The 12,164-nt window shown below is 40.3% G+C and overlaps 2 protein-coding genes across 2 annotated transcripts; both read left to right on the top strand.

The window, feature by feature from the left end:
- Window positions 1-5,514: 5,514 nt before the first annotated feature.
- On the top strand, window positions 5,515-7,989 carry LOC129729109 (uncharacterized). Its single transcript, XM_055687592.1, has one exon. It carries the CDS (start codon window positions 5,515-5,517, stop codon window positions 7,987-7,989), a length of 2,475 nt encoding a protein of 824 aa, XP_055543567.1.
- Window positions 7,990-8,037: 48 nt separating this feature from the next.
- On the top strand, window positions 8,038-10,875 carry LOC129729108 (uncharacterized). Its single transcript, XM_055687591.1, has one exon. The coding sequence runs from the start codon at window positions 8,038-8,040 to the stop codon at window positions 10,873-10,875; it is 2,838 nt and encodes a 945-aa protein (XP_055543566.1).
- The last annotated feature ends 1,289 nt before the right edge of the window (window positions 10,876-12,164 follow it).

Here is a 12,164-nt window from a genome sequence, read left to right as displayed (position 1 = left end):
ACTGCGCCACCGGGGACAACAAAATTCTGTACGCATTGGTAGAGGCATATAGCAGGGTATTTTAATTTGGTGCAATGTACAGATAAAATGTGTTGTTTATTTTTGAACTCTTCACTCTGTTTTTATCAAATTTATTAAAATAACTAAATATAGAGTATTTCAAAGACAATAGAAAACCAAAACGCTCCGTAAAGGAAAACCAAATTCATTTCATATTAATATTTGAGTTCCCATATTTGTATTTGTATTTTTCAATTAAAATATTTTTCTACATTAGCATCTTCAAGATAATATTACTTTCCATAACCTTACTTGTAATTGAACAACACTATGCAAACATTAATTGCTGACGCTAATGTTGTTTATCATTCTAGCCCGGTTTATTTTTGAAGATAACAGACATATGATTTTCAAATATGGCATCTTTGTTATTTTTCGGTATCTTGAAACTGATTCATATTTTCTGATTCTGTTTACTGATAAAATGTTTAAATTGAAATGAATAGAATGTTAACATGTTCATAAAATTCTATGTCAATTTAAAATTTACTATGAATGTACATTTTCGTCTAAAAACTGGAATTCTTTATCGTTATGTTTTCCACGAACTTATAACTGCAAAAAAAAATCTATGTGACATCTTTGCCGCTTGTCGATTGGTGAGTGAGCCATCTTTCACAAGACAAATAAATATAGAAGGAAGTTTAATTTTTAACTGAATCGTACTCAATTTAGATCTGTGCAGTAGGTTGCCTTTTCACGTATTGAAGAAAATGGACTGTATTATAGTGACAAGTATTCATCAATATTAAAGAAAATATTTTTTCTTCTAAAATAGAGTGCTGTTAACTAATTATCAACATGCAGACACCGTTCGATTTTGACAACAAACCAGAATTTTTTCTGTTGCCAAAACCGAACCATGCCAAAAATGTTCTTTGTTATCATGACATTTTTGCCTTTCTCCTAGAAAGGTATAGCAATCACTTGCAAAACCGAAAGTATAAAAGTGCTCCAAAGGGTTGAATGGCATATACCACTCGACTCAGCTCGACGAGCTGAGCATTTTCTGTATGTATGTGTGTGTGTATGTGTGTGTATGTGCAGATTTTTATTCTCACTCACTTTTCTCAGAGATGGCTGGACCGATTTTAATGAAATTAATTGCAAATGACAGGTCTTGATGTCCCATAAAACCCTATTAAATTTCATTGTGATCTGATTTTTAGTTTAGAGGTTATGTATCAAAATGTAAAAATCATGAAACATTATTATCTCGAAAACTACAATACCGATTTGAGCAAAATTGATTTCAAATGAACGGGCTACTTGAAAAACCCTTAACTTTTGAATTTCATAAAGATTGAACTTGTGGTTCAAAAGTTATTTGAAGAAACGTGTTTTGAAGACTGTTTAATCTCACTCATGTTTCTCAGAGATGGCTGTACCGATTTTCATAAAATCCGTGTCAAATGAAAGGTCTAGTTGCCCCATAAGACCCTATCGATTTGTTTTGCAATCGGACTGTTACTTTTCCTGTTATGTTAAAAAATTTGAAATCCAGCTATGAAAAGGAACATATTCCAAAGACCACTTGGACTCACTCACTTTTCTCAGAGATGGTTGAACCGATTTCCACAAAATTAGTGTCAAATAATAAGTCTAGCTGCCGCATAACACCCTATTAAATTTTACTTTAATCGAACTGTAACTTCGTCTGTAATGTACCGAGATCTGAAAACCACGAAACTTCATTATCTCAGAAACTACAAAACCGATTTGATCAATATTATTATCAGATGAGCGAGCTAGTTAAGGGTTAACTGATGAATTATGATTGAACACGTGGTTTCAAATTTTGGCTGCCCTATAAGTTCCCATTTCATTTGATTATAATCGAACTTAAGCTACCGTTATGAATTAAACTGTCAATAAAACAACGAAAGTCTATTATCTCAAAGATTACGTGACTTATTTGAACATAACTAGTGCCATACGAACGAGTCATCTCTCAAACTTACAAATGACAAACTTCATAACAATTTGATATGTGGCTCAAAAGTCAAGGAAAGAAAAGAAATTCAAAGACTATTGAAAGATATACCTGCTTTGATCAGTATATGTGGCCTCAACATAATTTAAATGTAGTATCGTACAATTTGAACTTACCAAATTCATTGATTCCTTGCGATGTGTTTGAAATCAGCAAATGCACGACGAATCGGTCATAGGATATAATCAAAGTCGAATAACAAATCGTTTAAAATGATTGGTTTTATCAAAATGATAACATCCTCGACTTTTGGCTTCTGTACATCGCCTTAATTCTGAATATATTCATATTGGGTGGTATTCCGTCATTTTCAGCAGATTTTCTGGCATCAATCTAACACCGGAAATATCCATATAGGGAGGTATTTAGTTATTTTGGTTGTTTTCCAGAAACTAAAAGTGGTCGTCTTTAAATTCAAAATGGTATCCAGGGTTAATGTTGGGTTTCTATGCATCATCTCGATAACGGAAATATTCATATTGAGTATTTTTCGGTCATTTTCGACTGTTTCCTAGAAGTTGCCATTTAGCAATTCAAAATGGTGCCTGAGGTCAATTGTTAGCTCCTTGCATCATTCTGGTTCCAGAGAAACTCATATTGGATAGTATTTGTTTATTTTAAGCTGTTTTTCACAAACCGGTAGTCACTATCTTGGATTTCAAAATGGTATTTGAGATAACTTCTGGCCTCTGAGCGTCATTCTGGTTGAAGAAACACCCATATTGGGTGTTATTCGATCATTTCCGGCTGTTTTCCAGGAACCGGAAGTCATTAACCTAGAATCAAAAATGGGGTCTTTGGTCGATTTCAGCTGCTGTGTATCATTCTAGATCCGGAGATACTCATGTTAGACGGAAATCGGCCATCTTTGGCTGTTTTCCAGAAATCAGAAGTTGCCATCCTACAATTGATAATGGTGTCTGAGGTCAATTTTTAGCTTCTTGCAACATTCTGGCTCCGGAGATTCTCATATTGGGTGGTATTTGGTCACTTTGGGCTGTTTTTTAGAAACCGAAAGTCGTCATTTTGCCTGTGAAATCAATTTTTGTCACCTGGGTGTAATTTTGGCTCCGAAAACATTCATATCGAATGGTATTTGGTCATTTCCGGCTATTTGCCAGACACAGGAAGTCACCATGTTAAAATTCAAGATTGTGTCTGTGATCAATTTTTAGCTTCTGTCCATCTTTTTGATTCCGGAGATACTCATATTTAATGGGAATCGTCCATTTCAGGCCGTTTTCCAGGAACCGGAAGTTGCCATCTTACAATTCAAAATGTTGTCTGAAGTCGATTTGTGGCTTTTCGGAAATACCCATATTGGGTGGTATTTGGTCGTTTGCCGCTGTTTTTCTGAAACCGGAAGTCGCCATTTTGAATTTCATAATGGCATTTGAAGACAATTTCGATCGATTTTAGCTCCTGTGTATCATTCTAGATCCGGATATTATTATATTGGGTGGAAATCGGCCATTTTTGGCTGTTTTCCAGAAACCGGAAGTTGCCGTCTTACAATCCAAAATGTTGCCTGAGGTCGATTATGGAACAAATTTGTTACCCCTAAAAACATTCACATGCCAAATTTGGTTCCATTTACTCGGTTAGTTCTCGAGATGTGCAGAAATTTGTGTTTCATTTGTATGGCACCCCTTCCTTTCAAAAGAAGGAGGGGTGTCAAAATATTATGGACATATTTTTTACTACTAAAAACATTTACCTGCCAAATTTGGTTCCATTTAGTTGATTAGTTCTTGAGATGTGCAGAAATTTGTGTTTCATTTGTATGAAACCCCTCCCTTCCAGAGAAGAGAGGGGCGTCCAACTATTATGGACATTTTTATTACCCCTTAAAACATCCACATGCCAAATTCGGTTTCATTTGCTTGGTTTGTTCTTGAGTTGTGCAGAAATTTATGTTTCATTTGTATGGGACCCTTCCCTTCCAGAAGAGGGAGGGGTCTCAAACTGTCATAGAAACCTTTATCGGCATCAACGGGCCCCTACATACAAATTTTCACGTCGATCGGTTCGGTAGTTTTCGAGCCTATATGGATCAGACAGACAGACAGACCGGACTGCATATTTATATGTATAAGATTACAACATCAATATTTTAGAACCTAAAGAGTGAATATACATTTATTAGATTGAAGCGTTCATGTAAATCTATTTAAACAAATTAAAGGCTGGGTCTGACCGCTAGGTGGATTATTTTAGGTTTTTACTTTTAAAGCGACCAAAGACGACTGTTAACCTACCGAGCATCTACTGTACTCACGATCAAAGTGATATGGAGTGAGAAGTGATAGAAGCTAGATCTATGCGACGGTCTACAATAGCAGCGTCGTCGTTGGGTGTTTACATCAAAAACAATAGCGATCAAAAAGCAGAAACGTGTCGGATAGAATATTTTTTAATTTGCCTATATTTACCGTGAAATAAGATTAAAATAATACTTAAATTAATAGAAAACGATACTCACAGATAGTGCTTTGCTAATTATTGAATGCTACTTAAAATTGGTTACATTTGGTATGTGGTAATTGATGAAAATTATATTGAAATGAATTAAAATTACACTGCTTATACTTAGGTTATAAAATACTGAAGACAACACACAACAAATACATAAAAGTTCCTTAAACTAGTGACTAGAAGAGTAGACGAACGTCGTGACTAGAATACCTCGTGTCGGAACATTGACAATTAATTATTGAAAAATCCTCATTGAAATCGTGTCAAGAGGTGAAGAAAAAAACTATCAAATTGTAAGTAAATACGCTTGATGAAGTGATTTGAACTAATTTGAATATTAAAACTTGCAGTTTGAGCTGCATTAAAGCTGCTTCAAAACCGGTGGTGTAATTTCTTTAAAAATTTCCCGAACATTCTCAAAAATTTGATAGGAGATAGGGATCTAACCTCAAAACGATGAAAGGATTAGTGGATCTAACAAGTACCCCCTGCGGATTCTGTGGATTGGTATCCCAGGAGGATGAAAGCATGGTGGGTTGTGACAACTGCAATCTTTGGTTTCATTTCCGTTGCGTAGACGTCACTGAAGCAGTAGAGAATGAGGAAAACTGGTATTGTCCTGATGAAGTTTGTCAGAACCAGAAGAAGCTGGAAGAAGAAGCTACCCGGACAGGAAAAAGAAGAAGAATCCTTCAGATAAGTCGAGCAAAAAACCCAACGGAAAATCAGATTCATCTTTGGAACTGGAATTAAAAGCGTTAGACAGGGAACGCAAAAGGATGGAATTGGAGATAAAAAATGAGCGAATTCTGAGGGAAAAACGGATTGAAAAAGAACGAAGCCTTCAGGAGCAGCGAATGCAGATGGAAAAAGACTTTCGTGCCATTGAACTGCAATAGGAAGAACAATTACTGCAGAAAGCGTTGTGCGAAAAGAAGGAACATTTGGATCGATTGAGGAAATTGCGAAGGCTGTACCAGGACCAAATGGATAAAGATGAACACGACGTTTCAAATCTGAAAGCTGTTACACAAGCAAATACACCTGTACAAGGAATCTCGAAAGACGTGCCGAAAGTAGATACTCCGCTGAAAAATCCAGAAATACTCAGCCAGAAGAAATCAAAAAATGAAAAAGGAGATTTTGAGGATGGAGAAAAAGATACAGAGGAAGATGAAGATAGAGATGAATCAGGAGAGACGTATAGTGAAACAAAAAGCTACGTCGAGAGCGAAGATGAATCAGAGAGCTCTGTTAGCGATTCCTCTTTGGAGGAAGATAGTGAAGAAAAAAAAACTGATAGGAGAAAGAAGAATAAGCTCAAGAAGCAGTTTAAGTCAGAAAAGCCGAAGACACAGCATGGACAGGGGCGTGCTCCTTCTAAAGCACAACTGGCAGCTCGGAATGGAATAAGTAAAAAACTTCCCGTATTTTCCGGAAAACCGGAAGAATGGTCGCTTTTTATTGGGTGTTACAAAGCTTCGAATGAGGCTTGTGGTTTCACGGATGTGGAAAATCTTGTTAGGCTTCAAGATAGCTTAAAGGGGTCAGCTTTGGAAAGCGTTCGGGGACAGTTGCTGTTCCCAAAATCAGTGCCAAAAGTCGTCAACAAACTTCGCCAGCTGTATGGGCGCCCGGAACAGCTACTGCAATGCAACCTTGACAAGGTACGGCGTTTAGAAGCCCCGAGGGCAGACAAATTGGGAACGTATGTTCCGTTTGGTAATGCTGTAGAGCAGCTGTGCGACCATCTAGAGGCAGCGAATATGAAGCAACATCTGATCAATCCTATTCTTATCCAGGTCGATAAACTCCCGGCTTACGACAAACGTGAATGGGTCCGTTTTAAAAACCAAAAGAAGAAAGTGAATCTTCGTACTTTCACCGACTTTGTATCGAAAATCGTCGCAGAAGCTTGCGAAGCCAACGTGAAGATGGAGTTCAGATCGGAAACGAAACCGATGACTCATGAGTATACGGGAAAAAGCAAACAGAAGGAAAAGGGAGCAAACGTTTATAATCACAGCGCAGAGGAAAAGTCAAACGCAGGACCCAGTGGGAATCATCCCAAACCATGCAGAGCGTGCAAAAGGACTGATCACCGTCTCAGATTTTGCCAAGATTTCAAAGCGATGTCTCAGTCGGACCGTCTGAAGCTGGTCGAAAAGGGAAAACTCTGTTTTATTTGCTTGAACGATCAGGGTAACGCTCCGTGCAAGTTCAAAATTCGTTGCAACATTGACAATTGCAGAGAGCGACACAATCCTCTTCTTCATACCATCACCGAGTCCGTGGCAATCAACGCACACTTTCGGAGTACCACAACCATTCTCTTCCGTATGCTCCCTGTGACGTTATATTGCGGTGAAAGGTCAGTTGACACCTTGGCGTTCCTGGATGAAGGTGCGTCTGTAACCCTCATCGAAAATGTTTTAGTCGAGCAATTCGGTGCTCAAGGTACGAAGAAAAAACTGACTATCAAATGGACGGCCGACATCATGCGCGTTGAGAAAGAATCACGGCGTATGAGCTTGCTGATATCCAGACGAGGAAGTACGGAGAAACATCAACTCAGCGCAGTCAGAACAGTCGTAGAGCTGTTGCTTCCAAAGCAATCGTTCGATGCTTCCGAGGTAATCAGCCCTATGAAAAATCTTCGGGGACTTCCAATAGCATCGTACAAATATCAAAGTCCAGGTTTGTTAATCGGCCTGAATAACCTGCATCTTTTAGCGCCGATTGAAACAAGGATTGGTGAGCTCGAGGAACCCATAGCGGTATGTTCCAAGTTGGGCTGGGCGGTTTACGGTTCAAATCAGTTGCAACCATCGAATTCAGGGGCGTATCTAGGGTATCACGACGCAGTCAGCAATCAAGACCTTCACGATTTGCTAAAAAGTCATTATTCTCTAGAGAATTCCGTGGCCGTGAAGCTACCAGAATCGGACGAGAATCGTAGAGCCCGCGAAATTATGGAAAGGACCAGTAGAAGGGTTGGGGTTCGGTTTGAAACGGGGTTGATATGGGATGACGAAGATGCTGAGCTTCCAGACAGTTATCCGATGGCTCTCAAGAGGATGAAATGTTTAGAGCAACGTCTTCTGCAGGATCCCGCTCTGTTCGAGAACGTATGCAATCAGATTGAGCAGTACCAGCAAAAGGGCTACGCGCACCTTGCGACCGCTGAAAAACTGGCTGAAACCAAACCAGGCAAAGCATGGTATCTTCCACTCAACGTCGTTGTCAATCCCAAAAAGCCCGGAAAAGTTCGTATTGTGTGTGATGCAGCAGCTAGCGTAAGAGGTATATCTCTAAACTCTCTACTCCTCACGGGTCCTGATCTTCTTGTGTCCATTCTTGCGGTGTTCTGTCAGTTCCGGGAACGACCAATCGCTATTAGAGGTGATATCCGCGAAATGTACCATCAGATGCTGATTCGTTTGGCGGACAGAAGGGTGTAACGGTTTTTGTTTCGCCGAAGCACCAAGGACGAACCTAGTATCTACGTGATGGACGTAGGAATTTTCGGATCAAAGAGTTCTCCTTGTTCGGCCCAGTTCGTCAAGAACAAAAACGCGATGGAATTTGCAGCGCAATATCCGGAAGCCGCTGCAGCAATCGTTGAGAAACATTATGTCGATGACTACTTCGACAGTGTGGATACCATCGAAGAAACGGTTCAGCGCGCAGAGCAGGTAAAACTCATCCATTCCAAAGGGGGATTTGAAATGCGAAACTGGGTTTCTAACTCAGGAGTAGTTCTCAGCAGTCTTGGGGAAACGAGAGCCGTCCAAACAATACATTTTAACCAGGACAAAGAAACGGGAAATGAGCGGGTGTTTGGTATCATTTGGAATACAACTCAAGACGTTTTATCCTTTTCGACCGAGCACCGTAAAGATATGCAAGATTATTTGCAGGGCCGCAGGATCCCGACCAAGCGCATCGTCCTGAGTTGTGTCATGGGTTTTTTTGATCCACTGGGACTTCTTTCATGTTTTACTGTGCATGGAAAGATGCTGATACAGGATTTGTGGCGTACTGGCTGCGAATGGGACCAGGATATTGACGACGAGAGTTTGGTTAAATGGAAGAAGTGGATAGAGCTGTTGCCGCTTGTGGAGCAGATTCGTATTTCGCGACCATACTTCAGCGAAACGCCCTCTTCGGAAATCGACAGTCTTGAGCTACACATATTCACCGATGCCAGCATCAACGCTTATGGTTGCGTAGCGTATTTTCGTGCAACAGTTGGCGTTCAAGTTAAATGCTCGTTGGTAATGTCCAGATCTAAAGTAGCTCCTCTTAAACTGCAGTCCATTCCCCGGTTGGAACTGAGAGGAGCCGTCCTTGGGGCAAGAATGCTACAAACTGTCGAAGCTACTCATTCGATTCCCATCAATCGTCGCTTTTTCTGGACGGATTCTCAAACCGTTATGAGTTGGCTGCGGTCAGATCAGCGAAAATATCAACAATTCGTCGCCTTCAGAATTGGGGAGATTTTGGAGACAACCTCATTAACTGACTGGCGCTGGATTCCGTCTAGGCTCAATATCGCAGATACGCTGACAAAATGGGGCAAAGGACCACCGTTGATTTCCGATGCAGAGTGGTTTAATGGTCCAAGTTTCCTGTATCAATCGGCAGAAAACTGGCCAACAGAGAAACTGCCGCAATCTAATACGAAAGTCGAAATGAAAGCATGCCTGTTACACCACGAAATAAAGGAACTTTCTGAGTCCGTAATCGACGTGGAAGTGACGTGGTGCTGGCGTAAACTATTGCGAATCGGTGCGTGTGTCATTAGGTTCATTGACAATCTCCGTCGCAAAGTGAAGGGACTTCCAATACGTACGCTGCAGGCAACTGAAAAGCTGAAGAAGTTGTTAAAGTCGAACCATAAAGGAACGCTACAACCATTACAGCAAGACGAGTTCCTGAAGGCCGAATTAATTTTATGGAGGCAGGCACAACTAGAGGCATTTCCAGATGAGGTAGTAACGCTTTTGGGAAACGACTTATCGAAAAAGAACCGGAAACCAATGCAGATCGGAAAACGGAGCTTATTGTATAAACTTACTCCGATCGTTGACGAGAACGGTGTGCTTAGGATGGACGGCAGGATGGCAAATTCGAAGACAATATCTTTCAACACGAAGTTTCCCATTATTCTACCGAAAGGGCATGCAGTAACTAAGCGATTAATACAACATTACCACGAAAAGTTTGGCCATGCGAACCGGGAAACGGTCTTCAATGAGCTTCGGCAGGAGTTCTATGTTCCAAATCTGCGAACTGAAATCTGGAAAGTCGCGTCTGACTGCATCTGGTGCAAGGTGAACCGTTGTTATGCAGAAATTCCGATGATGGGACCCCTTCCGGTTCAGCGAATTCAGTGCCGGCCATTAAGTGCTGTTGGTATCGACTATCTAGGGCCAGTGGAGGTTATCGTGGGTCGCAAAAGAGAAAAGCGGTGGATAGCACTGTTCACATGCTTGGCTATCCGCGCAGTGCATCTAGAGGTGGTGCATGCAATGTCGACGCAAGCTTGCTTGATGGCCATTCGACGATTCATTTGTAAACGCGGGACTCCAGACGAAATCTTCTCCGACAACGGGACAAATTTCAAAGGATCCAGTAAGGAGCTGATTTCGTGGGTGAAAAGGATTAATTTGGAATGTGCCGATTCAGTAGTTAGTAGCCAACTCAAATGGAATTTTAATCCTCCTGGTACTCCACACATGGGAGGTATTTGGGAGAGGATGGTTCGTTCGGTTAAAGAAGTGATGAAAGTACTGGATGACGGAAGCCGACTGACGGATGAAGTATTGCTGACTACTTTGGCCGAAGCGGAAGACATGGTGAACACTCGACCGTTAACCTATGTTCCCCAAGATTCAGCGGACTTCGAAGCGATAACACCGAACCATTTCCTTCGAGGTATGTTCAAGCCAGTCGATGGTCATGTGGATAAGTCAACAGACTACGGTGAAGCAATGCGCGACCTATACAAACGTTCGCAATGTTTGGCGGACCAGATGTGGCGGCGTTGGTATAAAGAGTATTTACCGACAATCAACAAGCGCACCAAGTGGTTTGCTGAACGTAGGTCGTTGAAGGAGGGAGATTTGGTTTTCGTTGTGGATGGACAGAGCCGTAAAAGTTGGGTTAGAGGAATAGTCGGAAAAGTAATCGTAGGATCGGATGGCAGAGTTCGGCAGGCAGATGTTCGTACAATGAGTGGCATATTTCGCCGTGGCGTAGCCAATCTTGCAGTGCTGGAGGTTCGTGGTAAATCCGGAACTCTTGAAGGAAGGGTACCGGAGTTACGGGCTGGGGTGTGTTAACCTACCGAGCATCTACTGTACTCACGATTAAAGTGATATGGAGTGACAAGTGATAGAAGCTAGATCTATGCGACGCCGGTCTACAATAGCAGCGTCGTCGTTGGGTGTTTACATCAAAAACAATAGCGATCAAAAAGCAGAAACGTGTCGGATAGAATATTTTTTAATTTGCCTATATTTACCGTGAAATAAGATTAAAATAATACTTAAATTAATAGAAAACGGTAGTCACAGATAGTGCTTTGCTAATTATTGAATGCTACTTGAAATTGGTTACATTTGGTATGTGGTAATTGATGAAAATTATATTTTAAATGAATTAAAATTACACTGCTTATACTTAGGTTATAAAATACTGAAGACAAGACACAATAAATACATAAAAGTTCCTTAAACTAGTGACTAGAAGAGTAGACGAACGTCGTGACTAGAATACCTCGTGTCGGAACATTGACAATTAATTATTTAAAAATCCTCATTGCAATCGTGTCAAGAGGTGAAGAAAAAAACTATCAAATTGTAAGTAAATACGGTTAATGAAGTGATTTGAACTAATTTGAATATTAAAACTTGCAGTTTGAGCTGCATTAAAGCTGCTTCAAAACCGGTGGTGTAATTTCTTCAAAAATTTCCCGAACAACGACATCAACAGTAGATATGACCACCAATAAACTAGTTTAAGTTTTAAGTCGTTTAAGGTGTCGCTTGATTAAATTAGGCTGACGACCTAAATACTTGATATCACCACCCGAGTAATTAGAGGCAAAGTACTGCTTTGAAAATGATCATCATATTACCGGAACATGTTCCGGTCATTTCTCAGGAACCGTTTTCACAATTCCGGTCATCCGCTTCGGCAACATAAAGAACTTAAATACTTTTCTTCTGGAGGATGTTGAGCTTAAATTGGTTAAAAAAAATTCTAGAAAACTAAAAACAAATGTGATTAAACATAATCGCTCGTTTTCGGCACATGTGTGCCAAAATCGAACCATGCCATAAGTAAAACGAGCTGAAATCAAACAGAGCCTCAAAAGAAAATATAGAACTACATATTATGGTCCTACGTCAACTATGCGGTCGTGTCTTGGATACCACCCTTCTACTTTTTTGGTTCTTAAAGATACGACCTGAATATAATGCGAGAAGTATTTGTGTTTACTCCTGGAATAATGATTTATATAATCAATCAAGTCATATTCAAGAAACATGTATCCGTTCGAAAGAACCAATGTTAAAAAGTCTGGTAATGTTTTGACGGTCATTTTGTGTGACCAAAGGTCATTTTT

Source organism: Wyeomyia smithii, chromosome 3, assembly GCF_029784165.1.
Source record: "Wyeomyia smithii strain HCP4-BCI-WySm-NY-G18 chromosome 3, ASM2978416v1, whole genome shotgun sequence".
NCBI lineage: Eukaryota > Metazoa > Arthropoda > Insecta > Diptera > Culicidae > Wyeomyia > Wyeomyia smithii.
Note: the sequence above shows the minus strand (reverse complement) of the source record. Positions and strands in the feature narration are given on the sequence as shown.

Coding starts and splice junctions, on each gene's coding strand:
- LOC129729109 (XM_055687592.1), top strand. CDS start 5,515: ATGGATAAAGATGAACACGACGTTTCAAATCTGAAAGCTGTTACACAA.
- LOC129729108 (XM_055687591.1), top strand. CDS start 8,038: ATGGACGTAGGAATTTTCGGATCAAAGAGTTCTCCTTGTTCGGCCCAG.